Source organism: Myotis davidii, unplaced genomic scaffold (genome assembly GCF_000327345.1).
Source record: "Myotis davidii unplaced genomic scaffold, ASM32734v1 scaffold147, whole genome shotgun sequence".
Lineage (NCBI taxonomy): Eukaryota > Metazoa > Chordata > Mammalia > Chiroptera > Vespertilionidae > Myotis > Myotis davidii.
The window spans coordinates 1112352-1125711 of record NW_006383010.1 but is presented as its reverse complement, the minus strand read 5'-3'; the positions used below and the strand labels follow the sequence as shown (position 1 = coordinate 1125711).

Genomic DNA, 13360 nt, shown 5'->3' with positions numbered 1-13360 from the left:
AGCCCACGCCCGCGGCCGCCGCTTTAGGGCGCGTTTAGGGGCGAGAGGGGGGCTGGTGATGCCCTCGCCGCAAGTGACCCCCGAGGGGAGTCAGCCCCGCGCTGCAACCCGGTGACCGCCCCGCATCCCTCTCGGAATAGAGGATGCCACACGCTCCGCAGGAGCCCGTGCATCCTGGAGCAATGAGGGTGTGAATCCGTTTGCAACCCTTTTGCATCTCCCTTTCCCCTTCAAGGTAATTTGGGGGTTTGCCGGCTTGGGTGTATGATGGGAGCTGTTTGGGTCGGACAGCCATTTCATGCCAGCAGCGCTCAGAAGTTGCATAGGAGCCACCAAATCAGGATAAATCTTACCCCAATTTGGGATAAAAAATAAGGCTAGGGTAGTCTGTGACAAGTTGTCTGAAGTTGACAGGTCCTCCAGGCCCTTTAATCTTAGATGAATTTTTAACCCCTTTGAGAAGCTGAAAGTTATATGGACCCTTTATTCAGAAAGAAACTTCGTATGTACATACCCCCCCCCCCCACTATTTTAGGTGGTTCTAGGACTCCTACTAAGTAACCTTGTTCCATAAAATGTTTGCGCTCAACTTGTGTAACTGACATTTTTGTATACCTTTTCAAAGCTATTTGCAAAACAAAAAAGCAGAAGCAGTATTTGGAAGTGGTTTTTTGTTGTTTTTTTTGCTGGTAGTAGTTTCTGCTGTTTAAAAGTATTGAATACAAACTCAGAAGATTGCTAATTAAAATGTCAAATAATGCAATTCCATGACAAATGGGAATTGTGTATATAGTCAAGGTGTACTACTTGATGTTTTCATATGTATACTTTGTGAAATGACTTCCACAATCAAACTAGTTATCATATTCATCACCTCAGTTTTTTGTTTTGTTTTGTTTTGTATTTTGGTGTATGGTGAGGACACTTAAGATCTACCTACCCTCCTAGAAAATTTCCATCATACTATACAGTATTGTTAACTGTAGTCAACATACTACATTTTATAACCCAGGGTTAGATTTGAAATTATCTTGTTAAATTTGATCATGCAACACTTTTAGAAATAATAGTAAAAAAATATAAATAGGGAATTATTTCCTCTAAAATGTAAAATGTTTGTATACATAATAGAGGAGACAGCTGTTGAGAAGTTTCTGATGCTTACCGAATATTTACAATCCTGAAATCAAAGTAACTCAAGTGAGAAGACATTTCTTTATCCCTAATGGGCTGGAGGGAGTCTTTCAATTATGTGTACATGTCAAAAGCCATCTGTAATGTTTTTGTGACTTAACCTCTTAAAGTTTATTTGTAATAATAACATGTTTAGTGGTGTAATGTCATCCAAGCATTGTATCAATTTTTCCATTGTTATATCTATGATAGAAAACTACCTTAAAAGTTAAGTGACTAAAGCTTTGAGATTATACCGCAGTCTCTAAATCTTTGCTGTGGCAAAGAATATAGAAGAAGGTACTTTATAAATCTACCCAAGTTTAAGGAATTTGGACACGATTGCTTTACAAAGCATGTATTTTATCTCAGCTTTGATATTGTTGGTAAGTCAGGACTTGCCTTTCCAATAAAAATTTTTTCAGCTGTATGCTGGTAATTGACTACTTTTATAGTAATAGTGATGACAATATTTATGTTTCTTTATTCTGTTCTTGAGCAAACAAATATTAAAATTATTTTTTATTTAGTTTAAAAAAGTTATACGTTAGATGAAAAACTGTGTGGTTTCTTTAGCAAATGAGCAGATGGTTAAGGTCAAGATAATGACCTCTTAATTGATTCATGTAGGGATTTTTTTTCTGTTTCTGAGAATTTGAAGAAAATTCATAGTTTTTGAAATATTGTCCAGTACATCTTTTGACTAACTTGAGTGCTTTTACAGTTTTTCTGAAAACAAAGAGAACCAGTCTTCTGATTCAATGTGTCAGCAATTATTTTGGTCCTGAGTGCCAGTGGGAAGACATGGATAAATAATTTCTGCTATTTAAATAAATTTATCTCAGTATGTGGGTTAATTCTAAAACTAGTTTGTTTATACAAATATGTAACTAAAGAGAAACCTAAAGGCATTATAGAACTAGTGTTCTAAAAAACTGGAGGACACTTTCTTTTTAAAGCAGGGGTCCTCACACTTTTTCAACAGGGGGCCAGTTCACTGTCCCTCAGACAGTTGGAGGGCTGGACTATAGTTTTTAAAAAAACTATGAACATATTCCTATGCACTCTGCACATATCTTATTTTGAAATAAAAAAACAAAATGGGAACAAATACAATGTTTGTATTTGCATGTGGCCCGCGGGCCGTAGTTTGAGGACCCCTGTTTTAAAGTAATGCCAGTAAAAACAAATAGAAATAATGTGTGGTTTGGAAAATACTGAACTTTTGACCTTTGCTTTAGGATTTAACTTTGTTTTGGCTTTACCAACAATATTTCAGCTTTATAGAGTAACTGTGTTATAAATTAAAATAAGATAAACATTTTCTATATTTCTGTACAATCACAGACCTTCCCCCTTTTTTCTCTATTGCCTTGACAAGTGTGGTTAAAAAAAAAAGGCTAATTTTAAGTAGAACGCGTGGTTTGTCTTTATGCATTTGGTTGATTTTTCTAGAACAATCTATTCAAAATGTACAGTAGTGCCCAAGTTGGAAGGGTGGGTGCATTTCCTTTAGGTGTTAACAATCTAGTATGATATAGAGCTATTTTGAGTACTTATATTGAATTTGTTCCTTTTTGTAAGTCATACTTTAAAAACATTAATATATTCATGTGGCGTCAGGATATGCCAGTTTCAAGTTAAAAGTAAAATGTTATAGAAACACTTATGTCATCTGAAGGAGTGTCACTTGTTCAGTGCCTCCAGCTTTTAAATCTACCTTTGCCTAGTTCAGTGGTTCTCAACCTTCTGGCCCTTTAAATACTACAGTTGCTCATGTTGTGACCCAACCCTAAAATTATTTTCATTGCTACTTCATAACTGTAATGTTGCTACTGTTATGAATGGTAATGTAAATATCTGATATGCAGGATGGTCTTAGGCGACCCCTAAAGGGGTCGCGACCCACAGGTTGAGAACCTCTGGCCTAGTTGCTGCATTGCCATAAGGTATTTAGTGATGTCATAATGAGTGTGGTAGCAATTGGTGTGATCACAGCAAATACTAAAGGTTTCTGCTGTGGTTCTGAATTAGATGGACCTATAAGTACTATGGTAACAATGAAACATAACTCTTTGGCCTAAAGGCAGTTGGACATGTTCTTTGATAGTAGGCAGTGGGGGCGTGAGGGCTTCATCTCAACTTCAGTGATGACTTTTGTGAAATGAACTTGATTAGTAATTGAAGCTCTGTCACTTCTTGGCTTGAATGAAGCTAATTTGAGGCCAGGCAATAAATGGTGAGTTGACAACCTCTTTTGTTACACTGTGAATATTTCTGTATGTTGCGGACAGAATGGCTTTAGTTTACAGAGTCATGATTTTTCTGACTGGATGAAATGTGTTGTATGTGTACCCGGAGAAAAAGATGAAGACGTGAAGGCTTCTAGGTAGTAGTTTATTGAGTGATCGCTTAATTAGTTCCCTCAAATTGTACATTGAAAAATGGAGAATGTGGTTGTCTAGATGATTCCTAAGCCTACAGTGAGATACTCATTATTTTGACTACTTTAAGGATATTCATATTTTACACTGGCAGAATAATATTCTAAAAAGTAGGATTTATTATATAAGGTTATTCATTTTAAGAACAGGAATGACCAACATAAAAAGAGCATGAAGTTGCTCTTCGTACTAATATTTTATTTCTAGTATCTATTTTTCTATTAGTAAAAAACTCCATTGTTGTTACTTAGCACAGTGCTTGCACTAAGCACGTAGTAAGTGTTTGTGAGTGGTAGGCATTGTGCGGGACTCTAAGGATTCATTATTGAGTAAGAACCATAAGGTCCCAGGTCCCTAAGGGAGCTTACATTGAGTGGAGATAAATAATCTATAAGTAAACTAACAAGACAATTCGGCTAGTGTTAAGTATACGAAGAAAAGGGAATAGGGTGAGATGGCAGGGGATGGGTAGAGAAACCCGCTTTGGGTAGGCTGGTCAGGGAAGGCCTCTCTGAGGAGGTAACACTGTATTGAGACTTGAAGGATGAGAAGGAGCCAGACCTGAGGGGAGAAGCGTTCTGTACCTGAGGGTACAGAAACAGTTCCATGATGCGAGTGAGTTTGGGGAGTTTGAGGAATGTCAAAACCAGAGAGTCTGGAGCATAGAGAGCAGGGATGGGAGGTGAGGGAGGCATGGTAATGGAAGGCATTGCATGAAGTTTGGATTCTGTTCTATATGAAGGGAAGCTACCCATGGGAGGTGACTATTCATTCTTTCACTCAGTGCACATTGAGTGCCTGCTATGAGACAGACTTTGTTTTATGGACCAGAGAATGAAGCAGGCATTCCTTATCTTTGGTATTTACAGATCTCTCCTGGCATTTTTTTGGGGGGACTGGCGGGGGACGGGGATTATGGAGGAGTGAGGGAAAGAATAGCAGTAGAGAAGCAGGTCAATAGGTTATTGTAGTTAATTATGTGGGAGATGATGGCTGGGATTGGAGTGGTTAGATTGGATTAGGAGAGAAGATGATGTGTTTGGAATATATACTTGAGAAACAAAGCTAACTGAATTTACTGATAGTTTAGAGGGTAAATGAGGGAGAGAAGCGTCAAAGATGGTATCTTAATTTTGGCTTCAGTAATTATAATGGATGGTGGTGTCTCCCGAAGTGGGGGAAGGGTGTGAGGAGAATAAGTGGACTAAAGAGTTCTATTTTGGCCATGTGACGATCGGGAGATCGGGATGCTTTTTTAGAGGTTCATGTGATAGTTGAGTAGGAAAGTGGGCATACCAGTCTGGAGCTCAGAAAGGACATGGGCGAGGTGGAGGTAGGAATTTTGAGTGTTACCTGTGTGTATTTGGTGTTTAAAGGTGATCACATGGAGACAGTAGAGAGCAGATAGCAGAGACTGTAGATAAGATAAGACAGCAGAGGGTCAAGCTCTGGGACACTTGATGTTCTGGTCGGGTAGAGGAAGAGGAACCATCCAAAGAGACTGAGGAGAGCTGGTGATGTAAGTGTGGTGTTCCAGAAGAGAGGAGACTGATGGAGAAAGGAGTAGTCACTGAAGTCTGTGCTTCCAGGAGGCCATGTAAGATGTCAGAAGAGAATGGAGCAACTTAAAACTGGCGGAGATTAGAGATTCTCTAATCCAACCAGCCCACTTTATTATGGAGAAAGTGATATGTAAGGTGGTTACATTACTCTTGTAGAGGCCAAGATTGTGTGTTTACTGACCATGAGGAATACATATTGCCTTGCCATGACATTACTGAAGCTTTTCTGAAGCCTTTTCATTAATACTGAGCATTCCATCTCATTTTAGGAATAATTTACTGAGAAGTTTGACTGGAAAGTAAGTTTCTTATTATTGGGGAGATATTTATAAATTTCCTCAACTTATTTTGGGGTGTTAGTTTAATACACTCCAAAATAAGTTGAAATTTAACTAGACCACTATTTGTCTCCATGTACAAAAATTAACTCAACATATATTAAAAAAACCTAAATATAAGACCTGACACAATAAATTACATAGAAGAAAACGTATTTACATAGGTACAAAATGTATGGACCTTGGTCTTAAGGAGGATTTTCTGAATTTGACCCTAAGGCAAAGGAAGTAAAAGCAGAATTAAATGAATTGGTCTAGATCAAACTAAAATGCTTAAACTGCCAACAAAACAAAAAGGCAACCAATGGAATGATAGAAGATATTTGCGAACAACAGCTCTGACAAGGTACCCAAAAATATAAAGAACTCCTACAACTCAACACCAAAAAAAGCAAATAATCCAATGAAAATACGGACAGGCTGATCAACTGAACGCTGTCTCCCTGTCATTCCTTCTTCGCCGACTCCATCTACACCTTTGGGAACCCCTGGACCCGCTGGGGTTGGACCCCGGCATCTAGCTATTAGGGAAATGCAAATCAAAACTGCAATGAGATACCACCTCATACCTGTTAGAATGGCTATTATCAACAATATGGGTAATAACATGTTGGAGAGGTTGTGGAGAAAAAGGAGCCCTTTCATTCACTGCTGGTGGAAATGTAAACTGGTGCAGCCAACTATGGAAAACAGTGTGGAGCTTCCTCCAAAAAACAAAAAGGCAACCAATGGAATGATAGAAGATATTTGCGAACAACAGCTCTGACAAGGTATCCAAAAATATAAAGAACTACAACTCAACACCAAAAAAAGCAAATAATCCAATGAAAATACGGACAGAGGACCTGAGCAGGCACTTCTCCCAAGAAGACAGACAAATGACCAACAGATGTATGAAAAGATGCTCAACTTGACTCTTAGGCAAGTGCAAATCAAAACTACAAGGAGATTCCACCTCTCATTTGTTAGAATGGCTCATATCAACAAGACAACTAGTAAGTGTTGGAGAGGTTGTGGAGAAAAAGGAGCCCTTTCATTCACTGCTGGTGGAAATGTAAACTGGTGCAGCCAACTATGGAAAACAGTGTGGAGCTTCCTCCAAAAATTACAAATAGTTACCGATTGATCCAACAAACCTCTCTTCTGGGTATCTACCTAAGACATTTTCAAATATTATTTGCAAAGATTTATCTGTACCCCAATGTTCATTGTAGTATTATTCACAGTGACCAAGACATGAAAACAACCGAAGTGTCATTTGAGAGGTGATTGGATAGAGAAGATGTGGTACATATATACAATGGAACACAGCTCAGCCGTAAGAAAAGATGAAATACTGCCATTTGCGACAACAGGGATGGATTTTGAGAATATCATGCTATGTGAAATAAGTCAGAAAGTTAAGAACTATATGGTTTTACTCATATGTGAGATATAAAACTGAAAGCAACAAGTGAACAAACAAGATGAACAATTAACAGTATGGAGGTTACCAGAGGGAAAGGTTGAGGGGTAGTAAAAGGTAAAGGGGATAAATATATGGTGATGGAAGAAGATTTGACTTTGGGTGGTGGGCACACAATGAAATGTACAGATGATGTATCATACAGTTATACACTTAAAACATATAATTTTATTAACCAATGTCACCCCAATAAATTTAATAACCAAAATTTTTGTTTTAGTTTTTGCATTTAAATGTATTGTATATAGCACTTAGGTTCTGAGGTATCAGAAAATAAATGGCTAATTGAGAAATAATTGCTAATCTACTCTGCTTCCTTTGGAAGCCGATGCTACATAAATAAAAGTAGCATGTGCAGAATTAGATCTAACAACTTTTTTATTTAGGAAAGTTTCTTTTAATTTTTTCCTGGGTACTGATAATACTTGCTTCTTAGTTTTCCCATAATTTGCTGCCATGTAGAATATTTTTCTATTAGTTGATATTATTAAATAATTATATTTGAATATAATAATTATATTAAATAATTATATTTAAATATAATTATTTCATGCACCAGGCCTCTAGTATTTAATAATTATATTTAAACCCCTCTGGAATACCACTTGGTATACTCCCTCACGCTTGTAGTGGTTGTATTAAAAACTACTTATTAGTTTTTACCATACCTTGTTTTTCCAGTTTATAAACAGAAACAAAGGCTGTGAGAGACTAAATTAAATATGTGGCCCTCATTCCTCATATCTACCAAAAAACTTTTGAATACAGCATTTCGTGTAACCAGAAGATAGGGCTTTTTGGCCCGTCACACACTGAAATCAACAGGCATGTAATTTTTTCATAGAAGGAGATAGTCTTATCTATGTTGGTTGCTACCCTAACTCTTAAATTCCTTGTTTATATAATGAGTACTTGGGGTGAATATTGGTTTGAATTAATACTTTTACTGTGAAAGGTGAACCACTTATTTATCTATCTGACTATTCTTAATTGAGGTAGTTTACGCCTCAACCTGAACCAACCTAGTTTGAAGCTCTTCCTTGTTATATTAGAATTGAAAATAGGAAATTCAGAATCACTGCTGAAGAATATAGTTTTATACCTTTTGTGGTAATGTTTTTAAAGTTAGTTACTATAGTTAATGAATGAACTTCCAGACTTTTTTAAAATTTAGAAAGCAAAGAATACTAGCTGTCAATTAATTAGAATTCAGTTTAAATCATTAACTGCAAGAAAGCCAATTCCAGTTTGATTGAGATGTAATTGATATATAATATTGTATTAGTTTAAGGTATACAATATAATGATTTGATATATGTGTATGTTGCAAAGTGATTACCATAATAAGTTTAGTTGACATGCATCATCAGATATAGTTACACTTTTTTTCTTTATGATGAGAACTTTAGGTTTTACTCTTTTAGTAGCTTTCAATATGCAACACAGCATTGTTAACTATAGTCACCATGCTGTAAATGAATCTCTAGAATTTACTTATCTTTTCACTGGAAGTTTGTGCTTTTTGGCTACTTTTGCCCTTTCCCCCATCCCCTGTCATTGGCAACCACCAGTCTGTTCTCTGTTTTATGAGTTGGCTTTTTTTAGATTTCACATTTAAGTGTGCTCATATGGTATTTGTCTCTGTCTGGCATAGTTAAGGTAGCATAATGCCCTCATAATCCATCCATATTGTCAAAAATGGATGCAGGACTTTCTTCTTTCTTTAATGGCTGAATAAACATCACATTTTCTTTATCCATTCATCTGTTGATGACACTTACGTTGCTTCCCTGTCCTGGCTGTTGTAAATAATGCAGTAAAACATTGAGCGGGGGGGGGGGGGTTGCGATATCTCTTGTGAGATTTTGTTATATATACCCTGAAGTGAGGATTGCTGGATCATAAGGTAGTTTTATTTTTAGTTACTTGAGGAATTGGAATAAAGAAAATAAAGTTTCTTCCATCTTACCTAGAAATCTCCTGTGTAGAGCAGGATTTGCTGTGTCCCCCCTCCCCTTTTTGTGGTTATTATTAATATGAATATCTTAAAATGTGTTTAAAATTTAAAATTTTTATTACTTTTTTTGGGTCCTTTGATCCTATTAGAGATTGTTTTCCCATGTTTATTTGGAATTTTGGCTATAAACTCCTTAAACCATTTATAATTATTAGTATATTTTTAGCTGCTTTGGAAAATATTTACTGATCTTTAAATAGATACTTAAATGTACACTAGCTCCAGGGATAGTTTAAAATCTCCTGGATTTAAAAATAAACAACAACAACCAAAAAAGAAAAAAAAGAAAGAAAAGAAAAGCTGCTTCTTCTAAATGGAAGAATATTTTTTAGATCTAACTATAAGTCCTCGAGAGTTTTAATTTTATACCAGGAGCATTTATTGAGTACTCAGTGGTAATAATGACAGCATTTATTGAGACCCTGCCTAACTGTGAAGCTCTGTGCTAGAAACTAAAAAAAGAAGAAAAAAAAAGTTGTTTTTCAGTGTTCCCAGTTTGTTTATGGTAAAGAAAGTCATACACATACGGGTTAATTTAAATTAGTAAATGTTGTGAATAGAATTTTGAATGATATATTGGGAGAGCACAAAGTAGTAGTTATTTAATACCACCTGGAGGAACCAGAAAACACTGAGAGCAAGCTAATCCTGCATACTGGGACTTTTAAAAGGTAGAGGAGGGAAATAGCTTGGAGTCACCAAAGAACCGAATTTGTTTGGAGGCAGTGATTAGGTATGTGTGGCTGGAGAGTGTTTGTAGGGGAGCCGGAATTGGGGAGGTAGGGTTTGCGAAGTTTTAGAAAATGAAGCTTCTAATTGATGAAGAATTTTGCCAAACTTAAGGAGTTTGAGTTTTATTTAATATGCAGTAAAGAACCAACAGACCTATGTAAGTAGGAGAATGACATAAATATGTTGATTTTAAGAAGGTAATTCTGATAGTAGCATAGAGGCCGGCTCTGATAGAGTTACTCTAGCTGGAGCTCTTTGCAGTAGTCAAGCCAAAAGGTATGATCTGTGACAGTGGGGATGGACTGGAGGGCTCTAATTCAATTGGCACTTCTGAAATGGACTGAACAGTTTCAGAAATAGATTAGATGTGTGGGTTAAGGAAAGGAGATTTTTTTGTTGTATTCCCTGCATTTATTCTTTTTAAGTTAGTTGTACATTAATTTCTATTGATGGTAGAATTGGGCAATTGAAGGCCACTGCTCTGAACTTTGTGCAGAAGTACTGTGTACTTGTTGACATTTCAGAGATGTTAAAATGTGAGATACTAGTATGATGTCATATAAGGGTTAATGTGCTTTGATATTTTCTGTTCGATTCTCTTTTATTTAAAAAGGTTGGTCTCAATCTACTGAATTGGTGATAACCTTCATTTTGAAAAAAAAACACTGCAATTTGTATTTATGATTTGTATTTTTTATTCAGCTTTTTATGTAAAAATGTAAATCTGCTTTGTCAGTGGTCTTTTTAAAATTTTCTTTTGGCTCAGAGTTGTCATTAAAAAATAAGATTAGTTGTTTTTCTAAATGTAGTTACAGGCATATTAACATATTGTAGAAGACTTGATATTGTATGCATTTTTGCTTCCAATGAAATAAAAGCTTCAGAAACAAAATAAGATATAATAGGTTACTTCTTTTTTAAAGTAATCTTTCTATATTTTCAGTGTGAAGTTTACTACTCCTGGGCAGTTAGTAGTCTGTGTAAAAGAATTGAAATTTATATTAAAAAATGTAACATACTGTACTGCCTTCCAAAGAGAAGTTCAAATGTTTGCTGTCTTGGGATCTTTGCTATTCTTACAGAAATGCTCTTTGTTCTAGAGAGAACTGATTTTACAGTTACTCAGTTGCTTTAATATGATAGGACCTAGGTAAGACTTGATTGTCAGAGTTCACTGAACCTTAAGTTTTTGTTAAGTGCATAGCATATATCTAGAAATTAAGTAGTTCCCCTTTCAGTAGCATAGTCATAACTATTATGTGAGAAAATTATCCTTATTATATCACTGGTGAGTATATTTTACAGCTAGTTCGTACTGCTTTGTGATTCTGGATTGACTTGAATAGAGACAAGACATATTATTCTTTGACTGATGCAGTCAATCTAAAGTAAAGATTAGAATGTTATTTTATTCATGACATCTGTTAATTATAATCAGTATTCTAATTACATAAAATATATTGAGTCTTTTTTAAAAGAGGAATATTTAAATGTTAAGACAAATCTGAGTTCGGGCTGGAGGAGATCAACATATAGATAATTCTATCATTTTATTATGTTATTGTCATTTTGGGAAACCTGAATGAATTGCTTTGCTTTCTTTAAAGGATAAGTTTGACAAAAATAAGACCATTGTGATAGCCTCATAAACAAATTAATCTAACTCGAAAGGGAAATGTGGTGTTAAACATTTATCAAAAGATAACTGAAGAAATAAAATCAATTAAAATAATCCAAAATAATTTTAAATTTTAAGTGATTAGGATATTGTAGAAAAAAATAGATTTTTTTTTTACCTTTCATGAGCATAATGTACTTATATTGCCATGCCATATGATTCAGTTAGACTTTATCTGAGCCCCAGTTCTCAGCTAATGCCTGTGTGTGGAATCACAGATGCCTATCAAATATTCCAGAGCAGAGCAGTTCCAGATAGATAGATGATGTGTTTGATATTTTAAGTAAGAGAACAGTATGTGTTTGAAAGTTCAGATATCTATATGCAGATATCAGAGTCCTTTAGCCAGAGGAAGCTGCTAACTCAGCATTGTATTCATGTTGAATCTTATCTACCATTGACCTATTTTAACTATTTTGGGCAGAATATAACTTGATGTGCCTTTTTTTTTTACAAGGTGGAAAAAGATATCTTCTCAATACTCACAGAAATTATAAGTGTGGTAATTTTTGCACATTTTTCTTTGTAGGCCCAGATTATTCTTCATCAGCATGGTTACCTGGTAGTGAGTCACTGTGGCAGGCCACAGCTGTTCCATCCAACCATCGAAATAGCCACATCAGGAGACATAGTATAGCTTCTGACAGTGGCGACACTGGCATCGGAACTTCCTGTTCTGACAGCGTGGAAGGTGAGTAAAAATTCTTAGTGTTTTGATACGCCTGTTGGGAGAATGGTTGAGTTGAGAACATTCAAGGGATATGTTTTATTGTTTTAGACCAAGAAATTTAAAAGTAGTGTTTGAATATTTAATGATGTTCACTGTTGCTATTTTGAATAAATTATAGATTCACATGCAATTTTAAGAAATAATACAGAGATTCTGTGTACCTCTCTCCCCAATGGTTATATCTTACAAAACTACAGTACAACATCACAACCAGGATATTGAGTTGTTACAGTCCAAATACAAAACATTTCTATCAGCAGAGAATACCTAATGTTGCTCACCTCACTTTCCCCTCCTCAACTCCTGGAGACCATGAATCTCCATTTCTATAATTTTGTCATTTCAAGAATGCTGGATAAACACAATCATTCAATATGTAGCCCTTTGGAATTTTTTTTTCCCCACTGGAGATTCATCCAGGTGGTTGTGTATATCAATAATATCTTCCTTTTATAGTTGAGTAGTACTTAAGTAACAATGGTAGTATTGAATAGACCACATTTTTCTTAACCTTTTACCTGCTGAATGACATCTGGATTGTTTCTAGTTTTTTGCTAGTGGGGATAAAGCTGTTCCCAGCATTCATGTATGGGTTTTCGTGTGAACTTACATCTTTATTTCTCTGTGGTAAATGTCTATGCAATGGCTGGTCATATGGCAGTTGCATGTTTACTTTTTAAAGAAACTGTCACACTGTTTTCCAGAGTGACTTTTCCATTTACATCAGTAATGGAAATGGATTAGAATGAGTAACCCAATATTGTCTTTATCCTTGCTAGCATTTGGTAGTTTTCAAATTTTAGCCCATCTGATAGGAATTAAGTGATATCTTATTGTGGTTTTAATTTTCAGTTCTCTAATTAACAGTGTTGAACATTTTCCACATGGTTATTTGCCCTCTGTATTTTCTTTGGTGAAATATCTCTTCATGTCTTGCTCATGTACTAATTGGATTATTTCCTTTTTTTAGTGTTGAATTTTGAGAGTTCCTTATATACAGGGTGTCCCCAAAATGTACCGTATTTGCCGGCGTATAAGACGATTTTTTGGCCCTGAAAAATATGCCTCCAAGTGGGGGGTCGTCTTATACGCCAGGTACACTTCAGATAGACTGCCCATAGTGCTTGCCCCGTGCCATAGTGGCCTCCCGATGCCCGCCCACTTCATTCCACATTCCGTTCAGGCATCAGCAGCGCTGCTGGGTGTATGCTCGGCTGTTAC

General features: G+C 35.9%; 1 protein-coding gene across 1 annotated transcript in view; it reads left to right on the top strand.

The window, feature by feature from the left end:
• The window catches only part of CEP85L (centrosomal protein 85kDa-like), a 90987-nt gene that overhangs the window by 875 nt on the left and 76752 nt on the right, over window positions 1–13360 (top strand). Inside the window, exon 2 of the mRNA XM_015557787.1 lies at window positions 11939–12100. Within this exon, the coding sequence (XP_015413273.1) occupies window positions 11939–12100 (162 nt within the window). The remainder of the gene's footprint in view (window positions 1–11938; window positions 12101–13360) is intronic.